Genomic DNA, 26,721 nt, shown 5'->3' with positions numbered 1-26,721 from the left:
CAGACATTGTGGCAGTTAACCACTCACTCTGCCCACAGAGGAAGTCACACCAGACTGGACCTTCACGGCCATAGTCCTGCTCCCAAACTTGGCTAGCTGTACACATCTACGCTTCATCCATTCCATGTCATTATTCCATATGACCAAGTGTCTGACCTGGGTTAAATGAACTTTATAAAGTGATTCTCATGTTAACATTCAGGCACATGACTGTCTCTTTGAGTCAGTGTAAAATTGGTGAGGATAGAAAGATTCAGGTCCTATACTCTCTGTGCACTTGCATGGTAACCTTGAACAAATGACTTTACTTCAAGGATTAGAAAAACTTATGCATTGTACAGAGGTGTTGTGAAGATTAATTAATTCATATTTTAAGGTGATTTGATGATCAGCTAATGAAAGATGCTATATAAATGCTAATTTTATTATTCATTCCCACATCTATATATTCAGCTGCCTCCTAAAATGGTCACCCTAAGCAATTACTCACTATTAAACTCTTTGAAAGAATGAAAATGAAAAACTGAATTTTCATTCTGAATCCTGAATTTTCTTCCTTTTCAAGATGTGAGCCTTGTGATTTCTAAGTCATTTAAATGCAGAGCTTTTGGCTGAATCATACTTATACATGATGCTTATATTTAATACAGAGATTTGGAAAAATTACCATGGAACAAAGCAGCACTTGGAAATCCAGTCTATTGTTCAAGCATACACAATCTATACAATATCAAACCCAGAAAGGTTTTTAGACATAAAACATTTTTAGAACAAGCAAAATATTGTAATGTTTCCATTCTAATCCCTCTAGCACATTTTAAAGAGTCATTCTATGTAGAAAAACCTCATATGGTCATTATGATTATTTATGGTATTATGTTCTTATATTCATAATCACTGAAATTCTTTGAGAAACTTTTCTGACTTTGAATAAATGTTATGTAGTTTGTGTTTACGTGGTCATTATTGTCATAGACCTGCGACTGTCGGGGATGTGCAAGTTCGAGACAGACACAGTAGCCCTTCTGCTAGTTCAGAATGATGGCCTGTTTTTGTCTTGAGGGAGCTCCAGCCACTCAGGACTCAACTTGGACTCACTGCCCCTATGCCTATGGTTCCAAGGAATGATTTTCCTCAGAAACTGTCTTTTGTTTAACACTGATTTAGAATTTAGGGATTTATCCTAGATCTTGTCTGCATGCCTATTTTGGTCTAGAATTCCCTCAACTCAGTTGGGAAGAACCTCAAAATTATACCACACAAGTTACTATAAACTTTCAGGATCTCTCTTCATCTTGACATAGTACAAGGCACAGCTTTGTGGGGAGAAGGGAGGGGTAATTTGCTCTGGGCACTTTTGAACACTAGAACCTAAGATTATCAGCAAACATCTGATAGAAAGAGCAGGCAACCAATTATAACGTATTGTGAGATAATCTGTTATGTTAAAACAATTGGCAATGCATATAAAATAAGGCATGTATTGCACTGTATACTGAACATATGCAATATATCAGTAATGTTGTTGTTGTTTAGTTGCTAAGTCATAACCAACTCCTTTGTGACACTGTGGACTGCAGCCCACCAGACTCCTCTGTTCGTGGCAAGAATACAGGAGTGGGTTGCCATTTCCTTCTCCAGGAGATCTTTCTGACCCAAGGAATAAACTTATGTCTCCTGCACTGCAGGTGTATTCTTTACCACTGAGCCACCAGGGAAGCCCATATCAATAGTGGGTTTATAGAAAAATTTTAAGGTAAAGAATATAAAAGTCACATACAAAATAGCAACAGGGTGTCTATCAAAGACTATTATACATGAGTTGTCTTATTTGACTTAGATATTACTTGATTAATTGTTATAAAATATGAGCAATATTGATACCTGTTGACTACTCTTTGCATCACTTTGTGGGTAAGAAAGAAGCTGAGGGGAGCTTGCTTTATTGCAAAAATCATGTGGTTGGACCTCAGGGTCCTGTCTCTTGGCCTGCTTAATTTATATGCCTCCCAAGAGTTCACAATTTAAGACCAAAACATTTAGTGGTCATAATTCTTCAAGAGCTAAAAGCAATATACTTATTCTGAAAGATATCAATCTATGGTAATCATACGTTTATAATAATCAGTGTAATGGTAGACCTCATTGAGACATTTCAATTTTGTTATTTCAAGAGCTGCCCTCAAACAAAAAGTCCAGACCTTGGTTAAAGTCTTCAATGTCATCCAGAAACTACTTTAACCATCAAAAACCTCTGGTACCTGAGAAACGTCAGGAGGATCTTCTGTTTGTTCAGGAATGCTCTTATTGGTTCCCATTATGACAAAATTATTACATATAAGTATCTTTTTAAAATAAAGAGGGTTTCTTTAAAAAAATATAGTCTTGAGAAAGGGGATTCTGATGCTCTACTGGAAAAACACAGAATTTTAATCCCAACATAGCAATATAAACACGCAAAAGCTAAAGCTAAGGGTGCTGCACTTCTCCCCAGTGCAGTGCCCCGTGACTCAGTTTATCTAGCTATCTATATCTCTCATCTATCAGTCAGTCTATCTACCAGTCTCTCTATTGCTCTATCAATCTATTTATTGATCTGTCCACTTATTTATCTATCAGTCTATGAATCTATCAGTCAGACTGTCTATCAGCCTATCTGTCTTTCAAATATTAAGGGAAGACTTGGTCCATTGCTTACTTCTAAAGAACTCATCGATATCGTTGATCCAGTTTCACTTCTTGATAATCCTGCATTTTCATCCAACTCAGAGGCCATGAAGTTCTTCACAGCTGTGCGAGGCTCAAAGGGCAAATTCTGCATATGTTCCTGGGGTGCGAGATGTTGCTCTAAGTTCATATTGAACTGGTCCATGACAGGAGGATTCATGTTGAATTCAGGATTCACTTTGTAGTGCAATAACCTTTCGTGGGGCAGGGTTTCCATGCCGATATTCATTTTGCTTTCTTCTTTCATTGATGGCTGGGTATTTACAGAACTTCTGGGCATCACAATATAGTCACTCTCCATCATTCTCTCTTGAGGATGGACGATGTCCATATCCGCCCCTCTCAAATTATCATCCGTACATAAGTACACAGTTCTCCGCAATTCACTGTTCTCTTTTTTCAAACATTGATTGCCTAGCTCATTCATACCCATGGGCATGTGTAGACCTGTGGGCTGCTGAATAATGACTTTGGAAATGACGTTTCCAGGCAATGTTGAATAGCTAAGTGCTTCAGTGTTTGTTCCTTTTTCTTCTTCATCATCATTCAGAGAAATCCTGGAAAGGGTGCCTGTTATTGTTGCTGCTCGGCAGGGACCAATATCCTTATGAAGAACTGTGAATCAGAACATAAAAGCAATAAAAGAAAGTTAATGCATGCTTATCGTTTATTACTATATTCTGTTGTTCCTCGTTTTACTAAACATTTTCCTTAATAAAATAAAAATTATCAAAAATTACATTTCTATTTTTTGTACCTGGTCCAGATAACTGAATCTTTCTATATTGATTCTGATATGCTCTGATTCTGATATGATAGATCTCAGGTGGCTAAAGCATATCTGAAAACTGATAAAAAGATTTGCAAAAATCTCAGTGCCCTAACCTTAAATAACTCTGCCTTACTTTCACAGGAAAGGAAGGTTCCCTGAGAAATTTTCTCCATCAGTGTACTGCAAAGGGCTTTATAAAATTATGAATATATTCACAAGAGTTTGACTTTTTCTTAAAGGGTTCCCCTCTGCAGTATTCTACAAGTTCTACTCATTAAAATACTTCTTGAAAGAGGTAATCAATGAGAATTTCATCCCACTGTGTCAGAAATACCTTCAAAATGTATGCATGTTGAAAACTAAGGAGTATTTATCTATGAAGTCCATATGGTCAAGTAGATACAGGGTTCAGGTGTATTTATCATTTTCAGTCCCATGAAAAGCAAGGTCTTTTCTTTTTACAAGATCAATTCATCCATATGCCCCAATGCTCATGAGCGGGTATTAAAAGTGCCAACTGACTTTAAGCAGAAAAAACTGTATGAGTCTCTAAAACTTCCAGTTTAAGACTGTGAAATACTGGCTTAGAAAAGTTAAAAATGCACAATAGCTTGTAGCAAGAAAGAGAACAAAATGAAAACATAAACCACATCAAAGAAAAAACCATCAACAGAGTAGTTCAGAATTATTTATTAAAATATATTTTAGTTTTTCTTTTCTGCCTCTCTATAAAGAAGGAAGCCATACTTTATGTGTCATGGAGGCAGAATGACTTGAAGCCTGCTTAGTTGTGAACAGCTATCAGTTTCAAAGTCTAAGAGAATGACATTCTGAAGAAATATTCTTGGTAATGGTCGTGTTGAAAACAGACAGACCAGCACTGTGTGCACATTGGTTCAACAGGGGCTCCCAGCGCTGCCTTATCAACGGGCAGAGCCCTTTTCACTGATTGCTTTGCTAGGTATGGAGAAGGCAATGGCACCCCACTCCAGTACTCTTGCCTGGAAAATCCCATGGACGGAGGAGCCTGGTGGGCTGCAGTCCATGGGGTCGCTAGGAGTCGGACACGACTAAGCGACTCACTTTGACTTTTCACTTTCATGCATTGGAGAAGGAAATGGCAACCCACTCCAGTGTTCTTGCCTGGAGAATCCCATGGACAGAGGAGCCTGGTGGGCTGCCGTCTATGGGGTCACACAGAGTCGGACACAGCTGAAGCGACATAGCAGCAACTAAAGTATTTGGTTTATTATCTCCTTGTGAGAAGTCTCAGACATATTCAGGGTTACCCATCATTATCAAGTTTTCAAATAGCATCTTAATTATTATGCACTAAAGCAAGGGTTGAAAATAGAAAATTATGAATGTCTTTCCCTATTACAAAGAAGAGACGCTTTCAAATTATTTCAAGACAGGTATCATTCACGTAATATCTCTTATCTTAGAGTTACTGTATTTAATTTTGCACTAGGTTTCTCTTTCTTTTTATATATTAAAGATGTTATTCAATTATAGTCCAATAAAAGTTTTTTTAAAAGAGCAGAAAAAAGCAAAAAACCAAACAAAGATGTTAAATCTACTCTACATTGCATATTTTTAGTAACCCATAATTTGGTGTGACTTTTTAAATTTAACTATTCTATTTAAGAATAAGGATAATTCCATTAAAAAATTATTTCTCAACATCTTAATGTACTGAATTGGGATTGTCAGGAGCAATTTACATAAAAATATTCAGAGATAAACTACGTTAAATTAATGCATTTAGTAATATTCCAAAAAGTAGCCCTTAAAATAATTCCAAATTCTGGCAAGAATCTTTAAATCTTAAACTGTAAGCAAATATTAATCCAAAATTTATAGCAATATAATTTAAAGGCTAGTTATGGGGACCTATTATATTTTATTAAGTACATATAGATAAGTTTTTACTTTTGTGATATATCATAAACTACAATTAAATCTTGGTACTGGATATTGATTGCATAATCTGCATTTCCCTGGTGTCTCAGTAAAGAATCTGCCTGCAGTCAAGGATACCCAGGTTCAATCCCTGGGTCAGGAAGATCTCCTGGAAAAGGAAATGGCAATCCACTCCAGTATTCCTGCCTAGGAAATCCCATGGACAGAGGAGCCAGGTGGGCTACACTCCATGGGGTCACAAAGAGTTGGACACAACTGAGTGACTAACACTTTCAATTTCAATCTGCATTTGTATAACATATATTTAGTTTGTATAAATATAATTTGTAGTTATAGTAGCACACTTTTATCAGTGCAGTGATACAGCCATCTTTACTGAAAATTTGTATATCAAATATTTGGGGAAATACAATTCATCTTATGAAGCAGTGTTGACTCTATATGAGAAATGTAACTATTCCTTTGACATGCTCAAAATGTAGATATCCAAATTCTGAACACACAACATAAACAAATTGACACCACCTACACATACAGACACGATGTTGAAGTGATGAGACTTTTGAGAGAAATAAATCAAGTAGTGAAAGGCAAAATGCAAACAAAACCAAAACAAAGCAAAAAGCACTTGAATATTTTGCATAATCAGATACGTGCCACTCTTTGGGAAAGGAAATTTCAACAAAACTTGGAGAAAGATTACTCAGAGACCAGGAATTGAGGCTTTGACACTGAATATACAACGTGGAAGGAAATCTTCAGAAAAACACAAGAGCAAGTTCTTGATAAGCTCAGCTAAAAAAGGGCACAGACCGAAAGTGAAAACATTAAAAGATTTTTTTTTCTAATAAAATAATGGTACTGGCCTAATATTAAGAATACTAAATCTCTGGATGCAATGAATCTGGGGAAATGCATATTTTAACAAAAGAGAACAAGATGAGTATCATTCCTTTATTTGTAAAGTTTGGAAGAAGACTTATTTAGAAGGCATTCTTATCAAAGTTTCAATGGCCGAACAATTTCAAATGGATAGAATGGTAACTTATAACTAGTAAGATAATAGCAAATAGAGATAAATGCAAAGGCTAGTTTTTCTTTAAGGGAAAAAGAAAAAAAGCAGAACCTTTACATAATCATAGCCTAGGAAATCCCTGACAGCTACTACAAAAAGTCTTGGGATTATTATTTTACCAGCTGCTATGAAATCAGATGTGAATGCACACAACATTAATATAAGGAAAAGAGCCAACTGTGATAAGTGCTGGCTAAAATGGGCACCATACTTAAAATTTGGGTACCATAATTTTAAATGACTGACCCCAGGGGGCACGATGTCTGCCTGGGAGAATGCTGAGCAATGAGTGAAGGAACACAGTTTGCTTAATCTTAAAAAAAAAAAAAAAAAAAAGACCTGGATTGGGCTAAATAGTATTTGCTTTCAAATATCTGGATGAAGGTTATGTGGATATTCACTGTTATTCTCAAAGGTGCCATTAGAACAAATGAACAAAAAATAAAAGAAAGTATATTTTTTCCCAGTATAAAGAGGCATTATTCATCTGCTTTTGGTGGTATTCACAGGCTATATATTGTCACCCTGCTTATTTAACTTCTATGCAGAGTACATCATGAGAAATGCTGGGCTGGATGAAGCACAAGCTGGAATCAAGATTGCTGGGAGAAATATCAATAACCTCAGATATGCAGATGATGCCCCCTTTATGGCAGAAAGTGAAGAAGAATTAAAGAGCCTCTTGGTGAAAGTGAAAGAGGAAAGTGAAAAAGTTGGCTTAAAGCTCAACATTCAGAAAACTAAGATCATGGCATCTGGTCCCATCACTTCATGGGAAACAGATGGAGAAACAGTGCAAACAGTGTCAGACTTTATTTTTTTGGGCTCCAAAATCACTGCAGATGGTGACTGCAGCCATGAACTAGAAAGATGCTTACTCCTTGGAAGGAAAGTTATGACTGACCTAGACAGCATGTTAAAAAGCAAAGACATTACTTTGCAAACAAAGGTCCATCTAGTCAAAGCTATGGTTTTTCCAGTAGTCATGTATGGATGTGAGAGTTGGACTATATAGAAAGCTGAGGAGTGAAGATTCAATGCTTTTGAACTGTGGTGTTGCAGAAGACTCTTGAGAGTCCCTTGGACAGCAAGGAGATCCAACAAGTCCATTCTAAAGGAAATCAGTCCTGAATGTTCATTGGAAGGACTGATGAAGCTGAAACTCCAGTACTTTGCCCGCCTGATGCGAAGAACTGACTCACTGGAAAGGACCTTGATGCTGGGAAAGATTGAAAGCAGAAGAAGGGGACAACAAAGGATGAGATGGTTGGATGGCATGCATCACTGACTTAAAGGACATGGGTTTGAGTAGGCTCCGGGAATTGGTGATGGACAGAGAGGCCTGGTGTGCTGCAGTCCATGGGGTGGCAAAGAGTCTGACACGACTGAGCGACTGAACTGAACTGACAGGCTGGAGGACAGCTACTGGGGACATGGTCACAGGACCCAGGTCTCTAAGCAGGGCGTGTGCATGCTCTGTCGTGGTCCCCTCTGCAAATACAGCAATAAACCTATAGTACACACACACACACACACACACACACACACACACACACACACACACACAGTGGTGTTTCATCCTTCCTACATGGATGATGAACCTGAGGCACAGAGAGACACCAAACTGACTGGACTTGCACCTGACAACCAGTGAGAGGTGGATAGAAGGCTTCCATCTCCAAGTCAGTGCTTTCCTGTGATCTGTGCTCCCAGTCAACCATTTTCACCTCCTCCCATTCCCCATTCATATTCTCTCTCTCTCATTCCCTCCTCCTCTCCCACATTTGCTATTACAATGATTCCAGGTGACTCAATTTGCTCATCTATAGGAATATATGATGTGTAAACTACAGCACTTTCTTTAAAACAAACAAAAAAAAAAACCCAAAAAACATAAAAGTGATTCAACATCTAATGATTGCATTTTCAAAATTCAAATATTCTTACCTGATCGACAAGCAATGTCTACATCCTTTTCAAAGTCTGTCTGTAACAAGAAATAATAAGACATAGAATCATCATTTAATGAAGAGCTCAAGCTTATACTGACCAGAGTATCTGACGTTAACAAATATCTGACTAGGCAGTACCAGAATATTGTTAATACTTTGTGCAAAGGAATTTTCTCAAGGAATAATCAAATGCTTTCAAGAGTATTTTCTAGCAACCATATGTTGGATAAAATCAGTTGGAAATATGTTGTACAGTTTTAATAAGGCAATATTGTACCTATGGTCCTCTAATACCAGATATGAAAGAACAGAATTTTAAGGCAATTCCTTAATGAAATTAATTAAGGAATTTCAATTCCACAATGAAAATACTAGAATGTGAAATATTGTGAAGATATGTAAATAAATGTCCTTGTTATTTACATTTAAAAAAATTCACTTTGAATATATTGTTAATAATGTAATATCTTATAATATAGCTTTGTCAAACCCTTAAAATCAAACTAGGGTTTTCTGATGATCCCCTTTTATGCAAATCTGACAAAAGCCTTAGGGTTTACGGATTAAAGTTGAAGATTAAACAATATTAATCTGGCCCAGAGCCTGTTAGAGTTTAGTTCCATCCTCATATTTTCTCCAAACTTTTATTGTAAACACATAGTTGTTGCTGTTCAGTCACTAAGTTGTGTACAATTCTTTGCAACCCCATAAACTTCAGCATGCCAGGCTTCCCTGCTTCACTATCTGCTGGAGTTTGCTCAAACTCATGTCCATTGAGTCAGTGATGCCACCCAACCATCTCATCCTCTGTCACCCTCTTCTCCTTCTGCCCTTAATCATTCCCAGCATCAGGGTCTTTTCCAATGAGTCAGCGCTTCACATCAGGTGGCCAAAATATTGGGGCTTCATCTTCAGCATTAGTCCTTCCAATGAATAATCAGGGTTGATTTTCTTTAGGATTGACTGTCACTATTTGATTAGTTCACTTTTAATGGTGAAATTATAGTAGCCTGTTTTAATCAATATTTAGATTCAAGATATCAGTATTTATCTCTTTATTTTTAAAAAGAAATTACTCTTTCTCCTGCTTTAGTTACTAGCATATCATTTAGGCTATTTTTGTGTTGCCTAATACAAACACATTGATAATAAATCAGGTATATTATGAAGAAAACTCTATTAAGCCTTGCTGTTAATGACATAGCTTAAAGCTCACTTCATTTCTAAAATATATGGAAGTGAGTATGTGTAAAGTATCCCTTATCCGAACAGCAGTCAGAACTCAGGCACAGTGGTTGACCGTTCTGCTGGGAGCATGTTTGCCCTTCCTGCTTTTAGGGTGGTGGTCTTTGTCGTGGGTCTCCCCCCAGGCCAGGTCCCACCCCAGGGATCCTTGTTTCCTTGGTCTGGAGTGCAGCTCCTCTGAGGAGTTTGAAGGGCAGGCAAGGTGAGGACCACGGCAGGTCTGGCTTTCAGGCCAGAACTGCAGGTGCAGCATGTTTTGATCTGTAAACAAACATGATCCTACAGATATACTGCTAACCCTAATTCTGTGTGAGGATGAACATACCCCCCCGGTGTTGCCCAGAAACCCCACACTCAACACACCAGTCTGCCAGTAACACATCCAGGACTCCCACCCAGTCCGGACGCAACCATCATCTGGTATTGAAGCTCCAAGTCTGTGACTGAACTACAGTCCAACTCAAGAGAAATCTGACACTATTTTACTAGTAAGAACAATTGTTTATTCCCTTGAGAAACCATGACTGAATCAACACTCAGAGGGGAAGTTAAAGCTCACCATGATTTGAGCATGCCCGTTGGGAAATGAACTGGAAGAATCAGCATTGATTGGGTCCTGACAGTTTCTCAATCGACATCTAAATGCATCCTGAACCTGTGAAAAAAGGACAAACGTTCATTTTCATCTCTCTTGGTAATTACCAAACACTGTCTATATTGGCAATTGACTGAGAAAACCGTTATTGCTATTTTCATGATCTCACACACATTTTGTTTGCTGTTTTCTATGACCAGAGAATTCATCACTTGCCATCATCATAGACGGAGGTGCTGGGGACTCCTGAGCTGTGCCTATGGCTGTGTCTCGCTCAATACTAATCATTCTTGCCAGAGGGCAGGCTTATTTCCATTGCTACAAACAATATGCCTGTCTTTCAAGGGGGGATTTACTATTTGGTATGGCATCATCTTCATAATGGCTTTAAACACTGTGAAAAATCGAGATGATCTGTTGGCCAAAATTGATTTGGGAGTTTCCTTTTTTTGCCTTATGTAAGACATACTGGGGAGAACCTTTCTTGTCTCCCTTCAAGTACTATATGCCCTGATGTCCAAAACAAACAAACTTATAAACAACGACACAAAAAGATAACAAAAATGACTGTTTCTGGTTGAGCGTCATAAAAAAAAAGAAGAAGAAAAGAAAAAGCACTTTAGCAAGACCAGACTGATTTACAACTGGATTCTGAGCAAAGAGCAAACACATCGACAGGAAATGAAGATCCTTAAAGCCGACATTAAACACCATGTGGGTAAACCTGAATAGATGAAAGCAAACCCACAAATCAACCAACAGCTACTCTGATCCCCTGGCGCCCCCTGGCCAGCCAGTCCGCTAGCTCCTGTGACTCACCAGGTCCCTAACGATGGGTGGGCGTGAGCATAGGCTGAGTCAAGGGCAAGGTCATTTTATGAACATCTGGCTTTTCCAACCTCATACCATTAATATTTCCTCCTTGTTTATTATGATCTGTCTTTTGGGGTTACAAAACAAAGCACAGATGATGTGGCATTCTACTTTCCCGAAGTACATGGTAGAGACCACCCAGGGAAACACATAATGATGTCCAGTTTTGAGAAGCACTGGAATAAAATATCCTATCATGGTTTTGTTTTTGAGATGTGCAGAACTTATCTATTGGCCATGAAAAACTCTAAGCCTATTAAGTTGTTTTCAGCTTCTCTCATCCATTTCGTAAATTGTTAGCAGCCTCCTTCCCAAATGGCAAGACTTGGAAAGTGATATGAAGCTTAGTCACCACTGAGCCCTGGCTGAGCTCCATCATGAGAGCTCCACCCACATGGATTTCGCCCCTCAGGTTCTGATCCTGGTGATGCAACCACTGTGGTGTGCTCAGTCACTCAATTGTGTCCAGTTCTCTGTGACCCCCATGGACTGTGGCCCACTAGGCTCCTCTATCCATGGAATTGTCCAGGCAAGAATACCGGAGTGGGTTGCCATTTCTTCCTCCAAGGGATCTTCCCGACCCAGGGATCAAGCCCCTGTCTCTTTGTGTCTCCTGCATTGCCAGGCTGATTCTTTACCACTGTACAACCTGTTCTTCCCAGGTTGTACTTAATACACTGCTTATTTAATACATGCTTACTTAATACATTGCTCTGTGTTATTATGTTATAAGGCTTCCCTAATAGTTCAGTTAGTAAAGACTCTGCCTGCAATGCAGGAAACCCGGGTTTGATTCCTGGGTCAGGAAGATCCCCTGGAGGAAGGCATGGCAACCCACTCCAGTATTCTCACTGGGAGAATGCCATGGACAGAGAAGCCTGGCAGTTTACAGTCCATGGGGTTGCAAGAATCAGACACGACTTAGCGATTATATTCTAAGGTGTGTGCTAATCAAATCATTTTGAAAAGCAATCTGAGTCACTGGCAGTACCAGCTATGATTTCATAGGTATGTTTCAAACTTACATCTGCTGCATTGGCAGGTAGATTCTTTACCACTGCCCTATCTGGGAAGCCAATGTAACCACTATAGCTATGAATTAAGAGAGGTGGGGCTGGGCTCCACATCCTCTGACCTCTCTTTCACTCTCTGATTCTAACTTTTCTTTTTTCAACCATTTTTAATTGAAGTACAGTTCATTTACAATGCTGGGTTAGTTTCAGGTGTATTGTGGGGTGATTCAGTTATACATACATATGTGTATACGTGTGTGTTAGTCACTCAGTCGTGTCCGACTCTTTGCGACCCCATGGATAGTAGCCTGAAAGGATTCTCTGCCCAAGGAATTCTGCAGGCAAGAATACTGGAGTGGGTTGACATTTCCTTCTCCAGGGGATACTCCCAATCCAGGAATTGAACCTGGGTCTCTAGTATTGCAGGCAGATTCTTTACTGTCTGAACCACCAGGGAAGCCCATATTTATACATACTTTTTCAGGTTCTTTTCCATTATAGATTATTACAAGATATTGAGTATAGTTCTCTGTGCTATACAGTAGGTCCTTGTTCATCTATTAATATTTTATATATAGTAGTGTGTATATTCTGAGAGGTTTTTTAGGTGGCCCTAGCGGTAAAGAACTGACCTGCCAATGCAGGAGACATAAGAGACACTGGTTTGGTCCCTGCGTTGGGAAGATCCCCTGGAGGAGGGAATGTCAACACACTCCAGTATTCTTGCCTGGGGAATCCTATGGACAGGGGAGCCTGGCGGGCTACAGTCCATAGGATCGCACAGAGTCAGACACGACTGCAGCGGCTTAGCATGCACACATATTCTAATATTTCTAAATCTGGAATTTTCTGGAAAAAAAAGAACAGGGAATTGCCTCACACAACCAGGTGAGGCAATTTCCCAGAGTCTCTTTCAGACACATCAACAGAAGTTTAGGCTCAGTGAGATTTAGCCTGAACGTGTTTTCCTGAAGATCTGGATAAACATTGGGAAATAAATCATCCAGCTTCTCCTTTGAAGGAGACATCATGTGGACAAACTAGACTCTTTAGAAGCAAATACTTCTTAGATTAAGAAGTCATAGCTGTAGGTCACAAAAAGACACAATTAATAATCAAAAAAGATCATTAAACACTAGGGTAATGAGTCTACTGTTAGATGATCTGTGTTTCTGTTTCACAAAAATTTGCATTTGGGGGAGAGCACTAAGAAAGCATATGTTTGTAGAAGAAAAATTCTAAGTACTAATGTCAGAAAAATAGGTACTTGCTAATTTTTTGTTTGTGCCCCAAGGCAACTGTTAAAGAAGAACAGTTTATAAAGGAAGATAAGCAGTATGTTAGAAATGTTGCCTTCCAGGGGCTGGTCACACAAATGTTTTTCAAGTCTGCTTCTAAACACCAGCATATATAAAATATGAAAGTGGCCCCTGGTAAAACAAAAACGTTAATTTAACTCTTCTTCACCAGCTACTCTTAGGTCTTTGAAGTGCAGCTGTCAAAGATATTTTTGTCTGACAATGAAATATGGAAAAGCAACTCCTCTAAATTTCTCTTCAAAATCCACCCTCTGATTGCTTGAAGGAAATATAAAAGAAATCTCTTTTTCATAACACACATACAAAAACTCGATACCTTAAACCACCAAACTTTCAAATATGACAATGGATTAAGGGTATGTCTATCCTGGAGAATGATGTCAGCTGCATGAGTCAGTCAATGCTAGTCACAAGAAATATAGAACAGAAAAGCATAAAAATTCTGCAGTAAATTCAAGGTTATTTTAATGGTCATATATCAATAAATGCCATGATTTAAGTGTTGAATTCTCTGACACTTTTAGTGCCTCTATTCCTTTTAATTCAGAAAGATTGGTAGCAGAAATTCCTCTGATTTAAAAAAAAAATCTTAAGATTGCATTCAGGCAAGCTAGATGAGCTAACCTTAAATATTTATTGAATACTGACAGGGAAGAATTATTAGACTATATCTCACACCACATACTTTTATCACAGAAAAGGATGTTTCAAGCAAGACAGTACTTGGAAGATGCATCTGTAGTTATTTGGAAACATTTTGATAATTAAATGAATATTCTATCAAGTAAGCAAAGAGACTTTTATCTTTGGTGAGTTAATTTAAATTGTTTTTGTGAAGAACAACTAAAAGTTAAAAAAAAAAAAAAAAAACAAGTCTCTGAGGACTTTAATTCCAAACAAGGAGAAAGCATAAAAACAAACATAAGACAGAATTCAGATATGACTACTGCATGCTGAAATTAAAGTTTTGTGTCAAAAGTCATATTTATAAGACTGGACAACAATAGTCCTTACGCTTTTCCTGCCTCATGATTAAGATGGAAGAAAAAGAATTGTTAGAAGATTCATATTCACTATTTAAGCAGAGTCCTCCCTCGTGGCTCAGATGGTAGAGAATCCACCTGCCAATGCAGGAGACCCAGGTTTGATCCCTGGGTCGGAAAGATCCCCTGAAGAAGGGAATGGCAACCCACTCCAGTATTCTTGCCTGGAGAATCCCATGGACAGAGCGGGCTTCAGTCCATGGGGTCGCACAGAGTCTGACATGACTGAATGACTTTAACTTCACTTCACTCCTTAAGTTGACTATCTGTGGAAAACAAGTCACTTACTTTAGGTACCAATTTAAAGGTTCTTTTTAGATACTAAAATCATTATACCTCTGAGTTCTTCCAATAACAATCAATTTTTAAACTTATGTAGGACCAGTAAATATAATTCTTAAACAAAACTGTCTAGAATAATTATTTAACACAAATTGTGGCACAGTTAATATCTAGATTTCAAAACGTCTTATTTTTATAATACTCTGCCACAGATATTTCACCTTAATTGACAGCCAGACAGAGGGTTAAAAAGCATCAGTGGTGTAGCAAAGAAGAGATATGTGAATAGCCTTGGAATATTTAGGAGACTTTACAGAAAGCTGACATCATGTTGTGAAATAAAAAAAGAAGTGTCAAGAAACATCTTCAAATATATAGTGAGGTGACCACAGCAAGCTATCAGGTGTCTTCTGAGACGACCCGTCAGGCACAACCAAAGTTACCTTGGCCAAATCTTTCTGGGGGCGGCTCTAAGATCTCCTGAGAAAGCTATCCCCCCTTTTCCTGTGTATGGGTTCCTGGGAAAGAACAGCGTTCGGAGGTCTGCAGGGTGTATCTCGCTCCTGCCCCTCCCCTGGGGACACTGACTCAGTTCATCTCAGCAGCAGCTAGCAAGAGCATTTCTGCTGGGTCTTGCTCTGAAGACAGCGGGCAATGCCACGATGAAAGTCAGTGCCAGATTTAGAGTCTGCTGGGGAAGAACGCGGAGCAATGCTTGGCGGAGCTGCAATTTAGAGGGAGCTCCGGGAGAGAGCTGCACTGCTGGAGACTGGCTCTGTATTTAGCTACAGGCCCCAAATCTTCACCTTTTAAGAAGACAGCTTTACCTCCGGGTTGTCTCCCTTACTTTCTAATTTCCGAGGATCGTTTATTTGAGATTGTTAGACTAGGAGAAGAGCTTAACTTTTTTTTTTTCTTTCTGAATCTAATATCAACTATTGTTTCTATTGATTCATAGTTGAACAAATGGCTTTTAAATTACATTAAATTTCATATCATTTCACCAGTAAATGAATGAGTGTTGTCAGTTTCATGTGTATTATACCAGTTCACAGAAGCACCATGAATAACTACACATAATTAAAGTATTATTTGACCTCTCTGATAGGAAAGGAAATGAACAAACATGGTTAATCATTTCCTATATGTTGAAGGAAAAATATGGACTTTGGTCCCAGATTTCAGTCCTAATGACTTTCTATTGGAATTCTCTAACACTCAAGGGATTGTCACTTAGTCTCAAAATTGTTGCAGAGTTTTACGTTTCCTTGTATCAGATTTAAGGGTCACAGAAGCTGCCCTCGATAACATTTCACATGTGTGATCTGAAAAAGTGTAACAGCATTTCTTTAGCACAGGATGAGAAAAGAAGGAAAGGGAGTCACACACCAGACACCTCCACCCACGCCTTCCCGGAAGATACTTTGAGCCCCCTGCTGTCCATGTCAAGGCAGAAAACAAAAGCTTTATTCGTGACCTCTTCTTACATTTATCTTAAACCTTTATTCCAGATGTACTCAACTTCTCCTCACCAGTTTAACACTGTTGCAAGCTGGGGCTCTGCGGTCTGAAAGGAGAGAGAAGGGAGCTAGAAAGCCGTGGCTGGATGCTACCTGGCAGACACGCCAGAGTTTGCCAATCTCTGCCATTACCTCTCTGTGTCTTAACTTGTTCACTGATGCTATATCCTATGAGTCAACCTGGTTTCACCCTCTTGCAAAGCTCCCTGTATGGAGTTGGAGAACCACAATGTGGATCAAGATGGACAGAAATATTCATGACAGAACTGAAATTATGCTCCAATCAGAAAAGCTGAACTTGGAAGGAAAGATAAGACTAACAGTCTATTGACTAAGAAACGGCATGACTCCTGAGTGCAGGGAGGCTGGTGATATCTGGGAGAAGCATATAGGGCTATACGTGGTCCTTGCCTGCTCCTGTACACGTGCCTATTTAAAGGCATCTCTGTGTTTCCTACCCTTTGTTCCAACTAAAATCCAGCTTTATTGTGGTACCTTTAGCCATTCTCCCATTTCCAGACACACATTCTGTCTTATTAAAAACTAGACAAACAAAATAAATCTTTAAATGAATTTTTTTTTTTGGAAGCTTCAATTCAACCTGACAAAGATGAAGCTCTTAGCAACTCACCTCACTCTCTTTAACCCAACTTCCCTCCAAGCAAGAACCCTGACCCTCCCCACCCTGGGCTACTCACTCATTTTCTGAAATCTCTTCCTTGTGACATACAGTGGCCTCTTTTCAAGGCCTTTGCTCACCATCAAGAGAAAGCTCTAAAACACCACTTAGTGCTGCACCCTTAAATGTCAACGGTTCTGTTTTTCTCTAGGCGCCACGGTCAGAGCCATCAAAAAAAAAAAAAAAAAAAATCATCCTGTTTTCCAGGATCATGCCATCACTTGCTTTATGCCTCCATGGGCCCCAGGAGGTCTCAGAGGAGAAGCAACTCTCTGCAACTCACCACAAGCTTCATTTCTAAGAAGCCATACGCCCATGGCCCTCTCTCCATTTTCCTCCACGTGAAACTTTCACTTTCTTCCTCAGGACCCCCACAGGTTCTGAAGTCTTCTATCACCCACCCCCTCATCTTCCAAGACCACTGAAGCCCCTGCCCTCTTTCCACTGAGGACTAAGATGTACCTTCTTCTGTGGTACATGGGTCCTACCAAATTTCCCTGCAAATCAATCTGGGAGAGTCATGCAACTCTCCATCTGAACTATATTATGTACAATACACCTCTTTTCAAATTGCCATTAAGTACCATTACTGGTTTCATTTTTTTAAAAAATAATATATTTGGGAGAGAATATTTGTTTTAACTGAGATAGTTAAGGTGGCTTGTCTGCCTTGTATATTCACTGTTATATGCTTGTAAATAACTTTGCTCATGTGTGTTTTTATGAAAATAATAAGTCAAAATGGGAATTTCACAAAAAAAAGGAGGCGGGACTGGAAGGGAGTGGGAGATTCAGAAAGAAAGAAAACCCTGTTCATGTTTATTTTAAGCATTTGCTACAAAATCGCTTCCCAGGTTTGGATGAAGCTTCTGGGACCTCATCTGGTACAGCCCAGCCCTCCTGCCAGCAGCAGGGAAAGAAGAGAGACGAGCTTGGCCCTGCCACTGAAGCTTCGGAGCCGCCCCAGTGTCCTCACACACCGACACGACAAAATGATCCATTTAGGCACTCTCTGTTCCCCCTTCCTTTCAGCGAGAGGGTTTTATTGTAGCTTATTTCGTACCACAGTCTTGTTATTTTCCCCCTCTGCCATCAAGCTGTACGACTGTCTCAGATCCAGGCACAGCCAGAGACAGCAGCCATGAGAAGAATGTGCAGCACCAGGGAAGCGGTTTCCTAGCAACCGGAACTATTTCAAAGCGTTCATGGCTCTGGGGTAGTTAGACTTTCCATAGCAATGCAGAGAATAGTAAACAGTGGGTATGTCGTTATGTGCTTAATGCAAATGAATTCTAATCAAGAAAGCACACGGAACTCTCCTCCGTGCTCTGTGGCGACCTAAATGGGAAGGGAATCCAAAAAAGAGGGCATACATGTAAACATACAGCTGATTCACTTTGTTGTACATCAAAAACTAACACAACATTGTAAAACAGCTCTACTCCAATAGAGATTAATAAAAAACACTTAAGATGGAAAAAAATGACGGGTAAATGAAGGAAACACCTACATTTTCTATTTTCTAGTATATCATTATTTTCTATTAGATCCTTATCCTTATTAGGTATGACACATTAGCTTTCAAGATGTAGGTTTCTGAAAGTCATGTGTTGTGATCAGATGGTTTAATTTTTTAAAAATTCTCATTCCCTCTTTGCATTTTCTCTTTTGTCAGAGACATCTGCTAAAGCAATTTAAAAGAGAAAGGGGCTTCAGAAGAAGCCATACTTCAAGAATATACATGTTATGAAATTTAAATATTAAGATCTCTGTCTGGAGTCACAACCAATTACTAAGCAAATAATCAATCTGATTTATTTTTTTAGAAAAGTGAAATATAATTAAGTTGAGATCATACCAGAATGATCCTTTCTCCTTTCTTTCTTGACTTGTAATAGTTTAGAAAAATTTGATCCATTGAAAGCAGTGGTGCTTTAAAAATGAATGAAGAGAACCCCCCCCCCCTTAACATTTAAAATGCCAGTGTTTTACAGTATTTTATTTCTTTTCTCCTTCTTAACCTGCAAAGCTCCCTTCCTCCCCTATGCACACCCACCTGCTTCAGAGAAGACTGCAGAAATAAACACGGGGAAAGCCTTTTGAATTGGATGAAACATTAAAGACTAAAGACAACCAAATTATGTTAGCATGTACCAAAATACACAGAAACAGAAATATGTTTATTTGTATCCAGCCTCTCTCTAAATTGAAGGAAATATTCCTTAGTTTGCTCATATACTTTTCTTGTTTGTTTTTTAAAACAGCTTTATTGGGATGGGATTTACATATCATAAAGGTCACCCATGTAAGGTGTATAAAGGCTTTTAGTAACTAACCTAGAATCCAATTTGAAAATCTTTTCATCACCCCCAAAATAAACCCAATACCCATTGACAGTCATCCCTTATTTTCTACCAACCCCCACCCCAGCTCTAGGCAACTACTGTTGTCCTTTCTTACTATATACTTTTACAAAAGAAGTCCAGGGAATTCCCTGGCTGTCCAGTGGTTAGGACTCTGTGCTTTCACTGCTAAGGGTCCAGGTTTGACGGCTAGTTGGGGAACTAAGACCTTATAAGCCATGTGACACAGTCAAACAAATAAATTAATTAAAAAATAAAATATAAACATCTAGCATAGATGCTGGCACATAGCAAGGACACCATAAATTTTAAAGAAATAAAAAAACAAAGAGTACATACAAATTATTTTGAATTGTTGTGAAGGAAATGTTTTAAAGTGAAAAAAATCAGTAGATAAAAAACTCCTATCAGATTATCAAGTAGAGTGATAGATCTGAGTCATTACCCAATATTTTACAGGTAGCTATTGAGTTCATCTGCTCTGGTGTGTTTTTATGAAATGTTTGTTCGCAGGAGACACTAAGGACATGGAAAGGTGCCTTGTTCTCCTGGACCGTGGTTAATGCTAGGGCTGTGTGTCCACACACAGCCAGATAGACCCATCGCTAGTGTCTGGCAGTTTACATTTAGAAGGTCAAAAGAAAAAAAACCTTCTATGAATTCAGTAAGATACCCTTATGATGCATTCTTTGGAATTTGCAAAATTTAAGAGGCTCTTGGTTTTTCAGTAACAATTTCCACTGAAGAATTCTGAAAGAGACTTGTATTTCTTCTCTGTGTATTTTAGCAATGTTACAGGGTATTTTTAAGGGTTAATGCAAAACTACCGAATACGCAATTTATGATTTCAGTGTTAAAATGAGAGACATGACACTCTGTTATTAATTTATCAATGATAAAATTATTCAATTTGAACTAATCATTGAAAATGGAACAACAGGGCCAAAAATCCATATTTTGCTTCCTATTAATACAGAAAATATATATTTACAGACACGTATTTAACAAGCATTTCTATATGATTTAATTTAATTACTCTTAAGAGAGTCCCTCTTAAGAGATCCAACCAGTTCATCCTAAAGGAAATCAGTCCTGAATATTCATTGGAAGGACTGATGCTGAAGCTGAAACTCCAGTACTTTGGCCACCTGATGTGAAGAACTGACTCCTTGGAAAAGACCCTGATGCTGGGAAAGACTGAAGGTGGGAAGAGAAGGGGATGACTGAGGATGAGATGCTTGGATGGCATCACTGACTCAATAGACATGAGTTTGAGTAAACTCTGGGAGTTGGTGATGGACAGGGATGCCTAGCATGCTGCAGTCCATGGGGTCGCAAAGAGTCGGACATGATTGAGCGACTGAAACTGAACTCTTAATTCATGTTTTTGATAATTTTTAATCCAATTAGCAAGTATGGAAAAGTTCTGGTGGAACTGAATTTTTGTGCCAAGTATTTTTCTTCATGTAAGCAGCACAAATTTGATAATCAGCCAACAAAATATCTGTCACTTTAAAACCTGAATATTTTGATCATAGCCTAAGGCTTTTTAGAGAGCTTATTCTTGAAGAAAAATAAAGACTTAATTTAGAGATGGGACATTTTCTCCTCTTTAACACCTAAAGTATTAATATCTTCTGAAAATCTTATGCAGATAAATCATGTATCTTCCTTACAGCCCACATTGTTCATCCTGAATCATCAATCAAAAAAGTATCGTGTCCACACACTTAGAACAATTTTGTTACATAAACATTTTAGAGATAATGTTAACACAGAAGACTCTCAGGATAGTGAGCGAGTCAATTCCTAGGCAGACTGATAAGAAGTCCAGGGTCCCCAAGGAAGAGAAAGGGGTCTGGGGCTCTCGAAGTGGAAATGCTATGCTATGCTATGCTATGCTAAGTCACTTCAGTCGTGTCCGACTCTGTGTGACCCCACAGACGGCAGCCACCAGGCTCCCCCGTCCCTGGGATTCTCCAGGCAAGAACACTGGAGTGGGTTGTCATTTCCTTCTCCAATGCATGAAAGTGAAAAGTGAAAGCAAAGTCACTCAGTCATGTCCGACTCTTAGCGACCCCATGGACTGCAGCCTACCAGGCTCCTCCATCCATGGGATTTTCCAGGCAAGAGTACTGGAGTGGGGTGCCTTCTCCGTGAAGTGGAAATAGGGGTCTGGAATTCTGAAGGAGGAGAGAAGGACAAATGTTTTTTCCCCTCTATATTCCTTAGTCTTAGTCAATTACACAACTCAGTTTAAACTGTACTGAGGAAAGTTCAGTCGTGTCTGACTCTTCGTGACCGCATGGACTGTAGACTACCAGGCTTCTCTGTCCATGGAATTTTCCAGGCAAGAATACTGGAATTCCCTTCTCCAGGAGATCTTCCCAACCCAGGGATTGAACCCAGGTCTCCCGCACTGTAGGCAGATGCTTTACCGTCTGAGCCACCAGGGAAATCCAAACTGTACTAGGGATTATAGAACAACAATGTATTGGGCTGGAGGACAGTTTCTCCTTCCTGAAAACCTGACTAATCCTGATACCTTAGAATGTATTATGGGAGTGGGTCTGCCAGGATCTTTCTATTGTTAAATTCTAATCTTGTTATCCTAAAATGTAAATTGTGGGAGTGGGTCTGGTAAAATTTTCACAAACTTGAGACATTCTTTTGATTCATTGTAATAACAAATTAAAAGGTATATAACTCCATTGCTAACACTAGCAAGGGGGTACTCTTTCTGCCCCCTTCTGATGCCTATGTCAGAAGCTTTCTCTATCTCCTTTATACTTTAGTAAAACTTTATTACACAAAAGCTCTGAGTGATCAAGCCTTGTCTCTGGCCCCGGATTAAATTCTTCTCCTCTGGAGGCCAAGACTCCCGGCATCTTTTCATGGTTCAGCAACAACCTTTCAATAGTTATGGTCGGAGAAGAACATTTTTATGCAACTTTGGCCTATGAAAAATTCAACACTTAAAAGGTTTTTAATGCTGATATTCTAGGTAGTAATTTGTGATGTCCTGGCAACGGTGAGCTAGATCAGATCTTTTAAATGATGGAATTCCCTTTCCCCTTGCAATGTGAAGTCATTCTTCTGTTTTCCTTGTTTTTCATCATACAGTGTTCTTGGAATACACTTGTGGGTTTATGGCTGACATCTGTATTATACTAAAGGAACTCAGAAACGTTGTTCTCCTCATCTGGTAAATGAGGTTAAAACCTTTGCTTACCTTCACACATCACTGAAGAAGCTATGGGATGTGTAGTCAGATGCACATGTGTCATTCTGCAATATGCACATCATAATAAAGTTCTCATGCAAGCTAGATAATACAAAATGACAGCGGATACCACCTTCTCAAAATTACTAGCATGGCACTGTGTCACTCTGTGTTTTAGTCACCACCATCCCCAGAGTAAATGCTAAAATGACTCAGAAACCTTGTAAACACTGTCGGTGCTTGCAAGCACTCAGAATAATTTTTGCACCAGTTGGAAAACAATATTTTATCCCTAAATAATTTAAGTGTGAACTCCATCACTCATCTGGATAGATTTGGTGCATGTCAGTCTCAGTTCATGAAGGATGACTTCCTTCTGTCAGTGCTATCAGCAAACCTCACCAGAACCTGGAAAAATGCTGTGATTATAGACCTACAGTCCTTGGGGACTGTCCATCATGCTCCACTGTGGCCATTTTTTTTGGGGGGGGTGGTGTGTGTGTGTTTTCTAAACATCAAATCCATATCAAAAGCATCCCTTTTGAGTAACCTTAACCACACCTTAGTACAGAGACAAAAGAATTGCTCATTCATCTTCAACATTTTCTACCTAAAACAAAATTAGTTAAGTATGAGGAATGGGGTTACGCTGTGTGTAGAAGCACAAGTTAGGGAACAGCTTTAAGAAACAACATCATATTATTTTTTACCAATAGGCTGCCCACCCTCTTATCTATACCTGTGATTGCATCATAGCCTCTCTTGGCACCTCTGCTGGTGTTTTCCCTTGCTTCATCCCATTTGTTTTAATCTGTCATTTTCAGAGTCCAAAGAGTCCCCTTTCCCTTAACCTTTTCCTTTAACATTGACTCTCCAACAATTGTCTTTAGAGGAGACCAGCTTTAATCTCAAGATCCAGTTATTAAAAGAAAAGATCCTATTTATTAACACGGAAAATACTCTTCTAAGTATCATTCTTCATTCCTGCAAGAATGATCTTTCTCACCTCTCTTCGAAGAATGCAGTGGACCATGACTATCACAAAGCCTTGTAATGAATCAAACACGGCAAAAAGTATCTGAAACAGGATGGAGCGTTTGTCTGTCATGGCCAGAACTGCAGACATCCATGTCAGAGCCAGAAGGGGCAACACCACACAGGAGCTCCAGAGAGATGCCCTGTTGGAAGAGAAGAAGGGACGTTATGTAGCTGCACGTCCACCTCAGGCCATAACCTAATCCCCATTCAACAAAGCATTCTTGTATGTGGCACCAATATATTAACTTGGAAGCCACAAAGCATATAAGATTCCACAGTTTTACTTATTTTTTGATAAGCAATCCCACAATAGTTATAAAAACAGTTGCAAATTACAAACATTTAAGTATGATCTTAGTTCTAATATTAGTGAATATGATTTATTTTCCATCATAGCATTTTCTCACATGCATGGTAAAAGATTTGTAGCAAGAAGATGTAAATGATTGGGACTAACATGGCGTTACTGGCGGTGGTGGCTGATAAAGCTGTTGTTGAAACTACTCCACACTTGGCACATTTGAGCGTCAAACCGCTATGAGGCTCACTCATCTGACTGCAAACAAACAGAACACCCACAAAAAGAACAAAATATTGAATTGTCACCAAAAAAAGTTGCTGCTATAAGTTAGCTTTTAAATATGATTTCATGCAGAAAAGCATATTTATCAAAGAGGAATTCTCTCGGTTGTGTTTAAAGATGCATTTATACTACACAGTATTTTTGTAACATTTACCTCTTAATAATATGGGTCTTTGTTACATGTAAAGCATATTTCAATCATTTATACCATAAATGGCCCTTGTATCTACAGGTCAAAGTTGCCCAATACACTGAGTTAAACATAAGCATGTATTTGTGTGGAAATACAGTGAAAACCCTTTATTCAGAACCTTGATAATCAAACAGGTAAGGATTCCTAGTTTCAAAGATTTTCAATGTCATTTACAGGAGGAACATAATATCAACTAAAACCTTCTGAAATACACACAGGTATCTCAGAACTCCAACATAAGGAGATACATGGCTTTTAGTCCTATGAGGAAGATGTAGCCTTTAACCCAACATATTTACATTTTGAAATTTCATTTAGCATCAATGTACTGCCTATATTTTAGGATGATCTGAATAGAGAGATTGATAAATTTGATGAAGTATTAGTTGCTAATAAATAGAGTGGTAGCTTAGCTTTAATAAGACACATTTAATATAGTCACTAAGTTCAAAATGTTCTTTCTGAACATTTTGTCACAGACATAAACCTAATAGTTTTTAAATGGTATATTCAAGTCTAGAGGATTCTGCAGGCAAATTCAGATTCAATCTACTATCTCATAGAAGCAAGTCACACGATGTAGAAAAACTTGACATATATTTCTTTAGAAAAGAGTATTTTTTAAACGAAAGGTTTAACAGAACCTTACCCTCTTAGGAGAAACGAAAATGGAATTATTTGAATCAAACTTCAAAACACCTTGAAATAATTTTCTGTGGTCTCTCATCCATTACCATGTGATGTTTATGTGTAAAATACAGGCTTTCCCTATATTTTGACATTTTAGGAATCAGTGAACTAAAATGTATTGGAATGGGTGAATTTAATTCAGATGACCATTTTATCTACTACTGTGGGCAAGAATCCCTTAGAAGAAATGGAATGGCTCTCACAGTCAACAAAAGAGTCCAAAATTCTGTACTTGGGTGCAGTCTCAAAAATGACAGAATGATCTCTGTTAATTTCCAAGGCAAACCATTCAATATCACAGTAATCCAAGTCTATACCCTGACCAGTAATGCCAAAGAAGCTGAAGTTGAATGGTCCTATGAAGATCTACAAGACCTTCTAAACCTAACAGCAAAAGAAGATGTCCTTTTCATCATAGGGGACTGGAACACAAAAGTACGAAGTCAACAGATACCTGGAGTAACAGGCAAATTTGGCCTTGGAGTACAGAATGAAGCAGGGCAAAAGCTAACAGAGTTTTGCCAAGAGAACACACTGGTCATAGCAAACACCCTCTTCCAATAACACAAGAGATGACTCTAAACACGGACATCACTGGGTGGTCAACACTGAAATCAGACTTATTACATTCTCTGCAGCCGAAGATGGAGAAGCTCCATACAGTCAGCAAAAACAAGACTTGGAGCTGACTGTGGCTCAGATCATGAACTCCTTATTGCCAAATCCAGACTTCAATTGAAGAAAGTAGGGAAAACCACTAAACCATTCAGGTATGATCTAAATCAAATCCTTTATGATTATACAGTGGAAGTGACAAATAGAATCAAGGGACTACATATGATAGACAGAGTGCCTGAAGAACGATGGACAGAGGAAACCATGAGGAGGCAGTGATCTAGACCATCCCCAAGAAAAAGAAATGCAAAAAGGCAAAATGGTTGTCTGAGGAGGCCTTACAAATAGCTGAGAAGAGAAGAGAAGTGAAAGACAAAGGAGAAAAGGAAAGATATACCCATTTAATGCAGAGTTCCAAAGAATAGCAGGAGAGATAAGAAAGCCTTTCTAAGTGATCAATACAAAGAAGTAGAGGAAAACAATAGAATGGGAAAGACTAGAGATTTCTTCAAGGAAATTAGAGATACCAAGGGAACATTTCATGCAAAGATGGGCAGAATAAAAGACAGAAATGGTATGGACCTAACAGAAGCAGAAGATATTAAGAAGAGGTGGCAAGAAAACACAGAAGATTTTCATGACCCAGATAACTATGATGGTGTGATTACTCACCTAGAGCCAGACATCCTGGAGGGCGGTCAAGTGGGCCTTAGGAAGCATCACTATGAACACAGCTAGTGGAGGTGATGGAATGTCAGTTGAACTATATCAAATCCTAAAAGGTGATGCTGTGAAAGTGCTGCACTCAATATGCCAGCAAATTTGGAAAACTCAGCAGTGGCCAAAGAACTGAAAAAGGTCAGTTTTCATTCCAATTCCAAAGAAAGGCAATGCCAAAGAATGTTCAAACTACCACACAATTGCACTCATCTCACACGATAGCAAAGTAATGCTCAAAATTCTCCCAGTGAGGTTTCAGTAGTATGTGAACCAAGAAC

At 38.8% G+C, this 26,721-nt stretch overlaps 1 protein-coding gene across 2 annotated transcripts in view; it reads right to left on the bottom strand.

Annotated features, from left to right (window-relative positions):
• The window catches only part of ADGRB3 (adhesion G protein-coupled receptor B3), an 886,492-nt gene that overhangs the window by 26,041 nt on the left and 833,730 nt on the right, over window positions 1-26,721 (bottom strand). Inside the window, exons 25-29 of one of the 2 annotated variants that reach the window (XM_024996868.2) lie at window positions 24,100-24,198; window positions 23,611-23,782; window positions 10,254-10,349; window positions 8,445-8,484; window positions 2,699-3,342 (exon numbers count right to left, since the gene is read on the bottom strand). In XM_024996868.2, the coding sequence (XP_024852636.1) occupies window positions 2,699-3,342; window positions 8,445-8,484; window positions 10,254-10,349; window positions 23,611-23,782; window positions 24,100-24,198 (1,051 nt within the window). The remainder of the gene's footprint in view (window positions 1-2,698; window positions 3,343-8,444; window positions 8,485-10,253; window positions 10,350-23,610; window positions 23,783-24,099; window positions 24,199-26,721) is intronic. The other variant, XM_024996869.2, reaches the window with a different exon arrangement.

The sequence above is a fragment of the Bos taurus genome, chromosome 9, assembly GCF_002263795.3.
Source record: "Bos taurus isolate L1 Dominette 01449 registration number 42190680 breed Hereford chromosome 9, ARS-UCD2.0, whole genome shotgun sequence".
Classification (NCBI taxonomy): Eukaryota; Metazoa; Chordata; class Mammalia; order Artiodactyla; family Bovidae; genus Bos; species Bos taurus.
The sequence above is the reverse complement of the archived record's forward strand: the minus strand, read 5'-3'. Positions and strand labels throughout refer to the sequence as shown.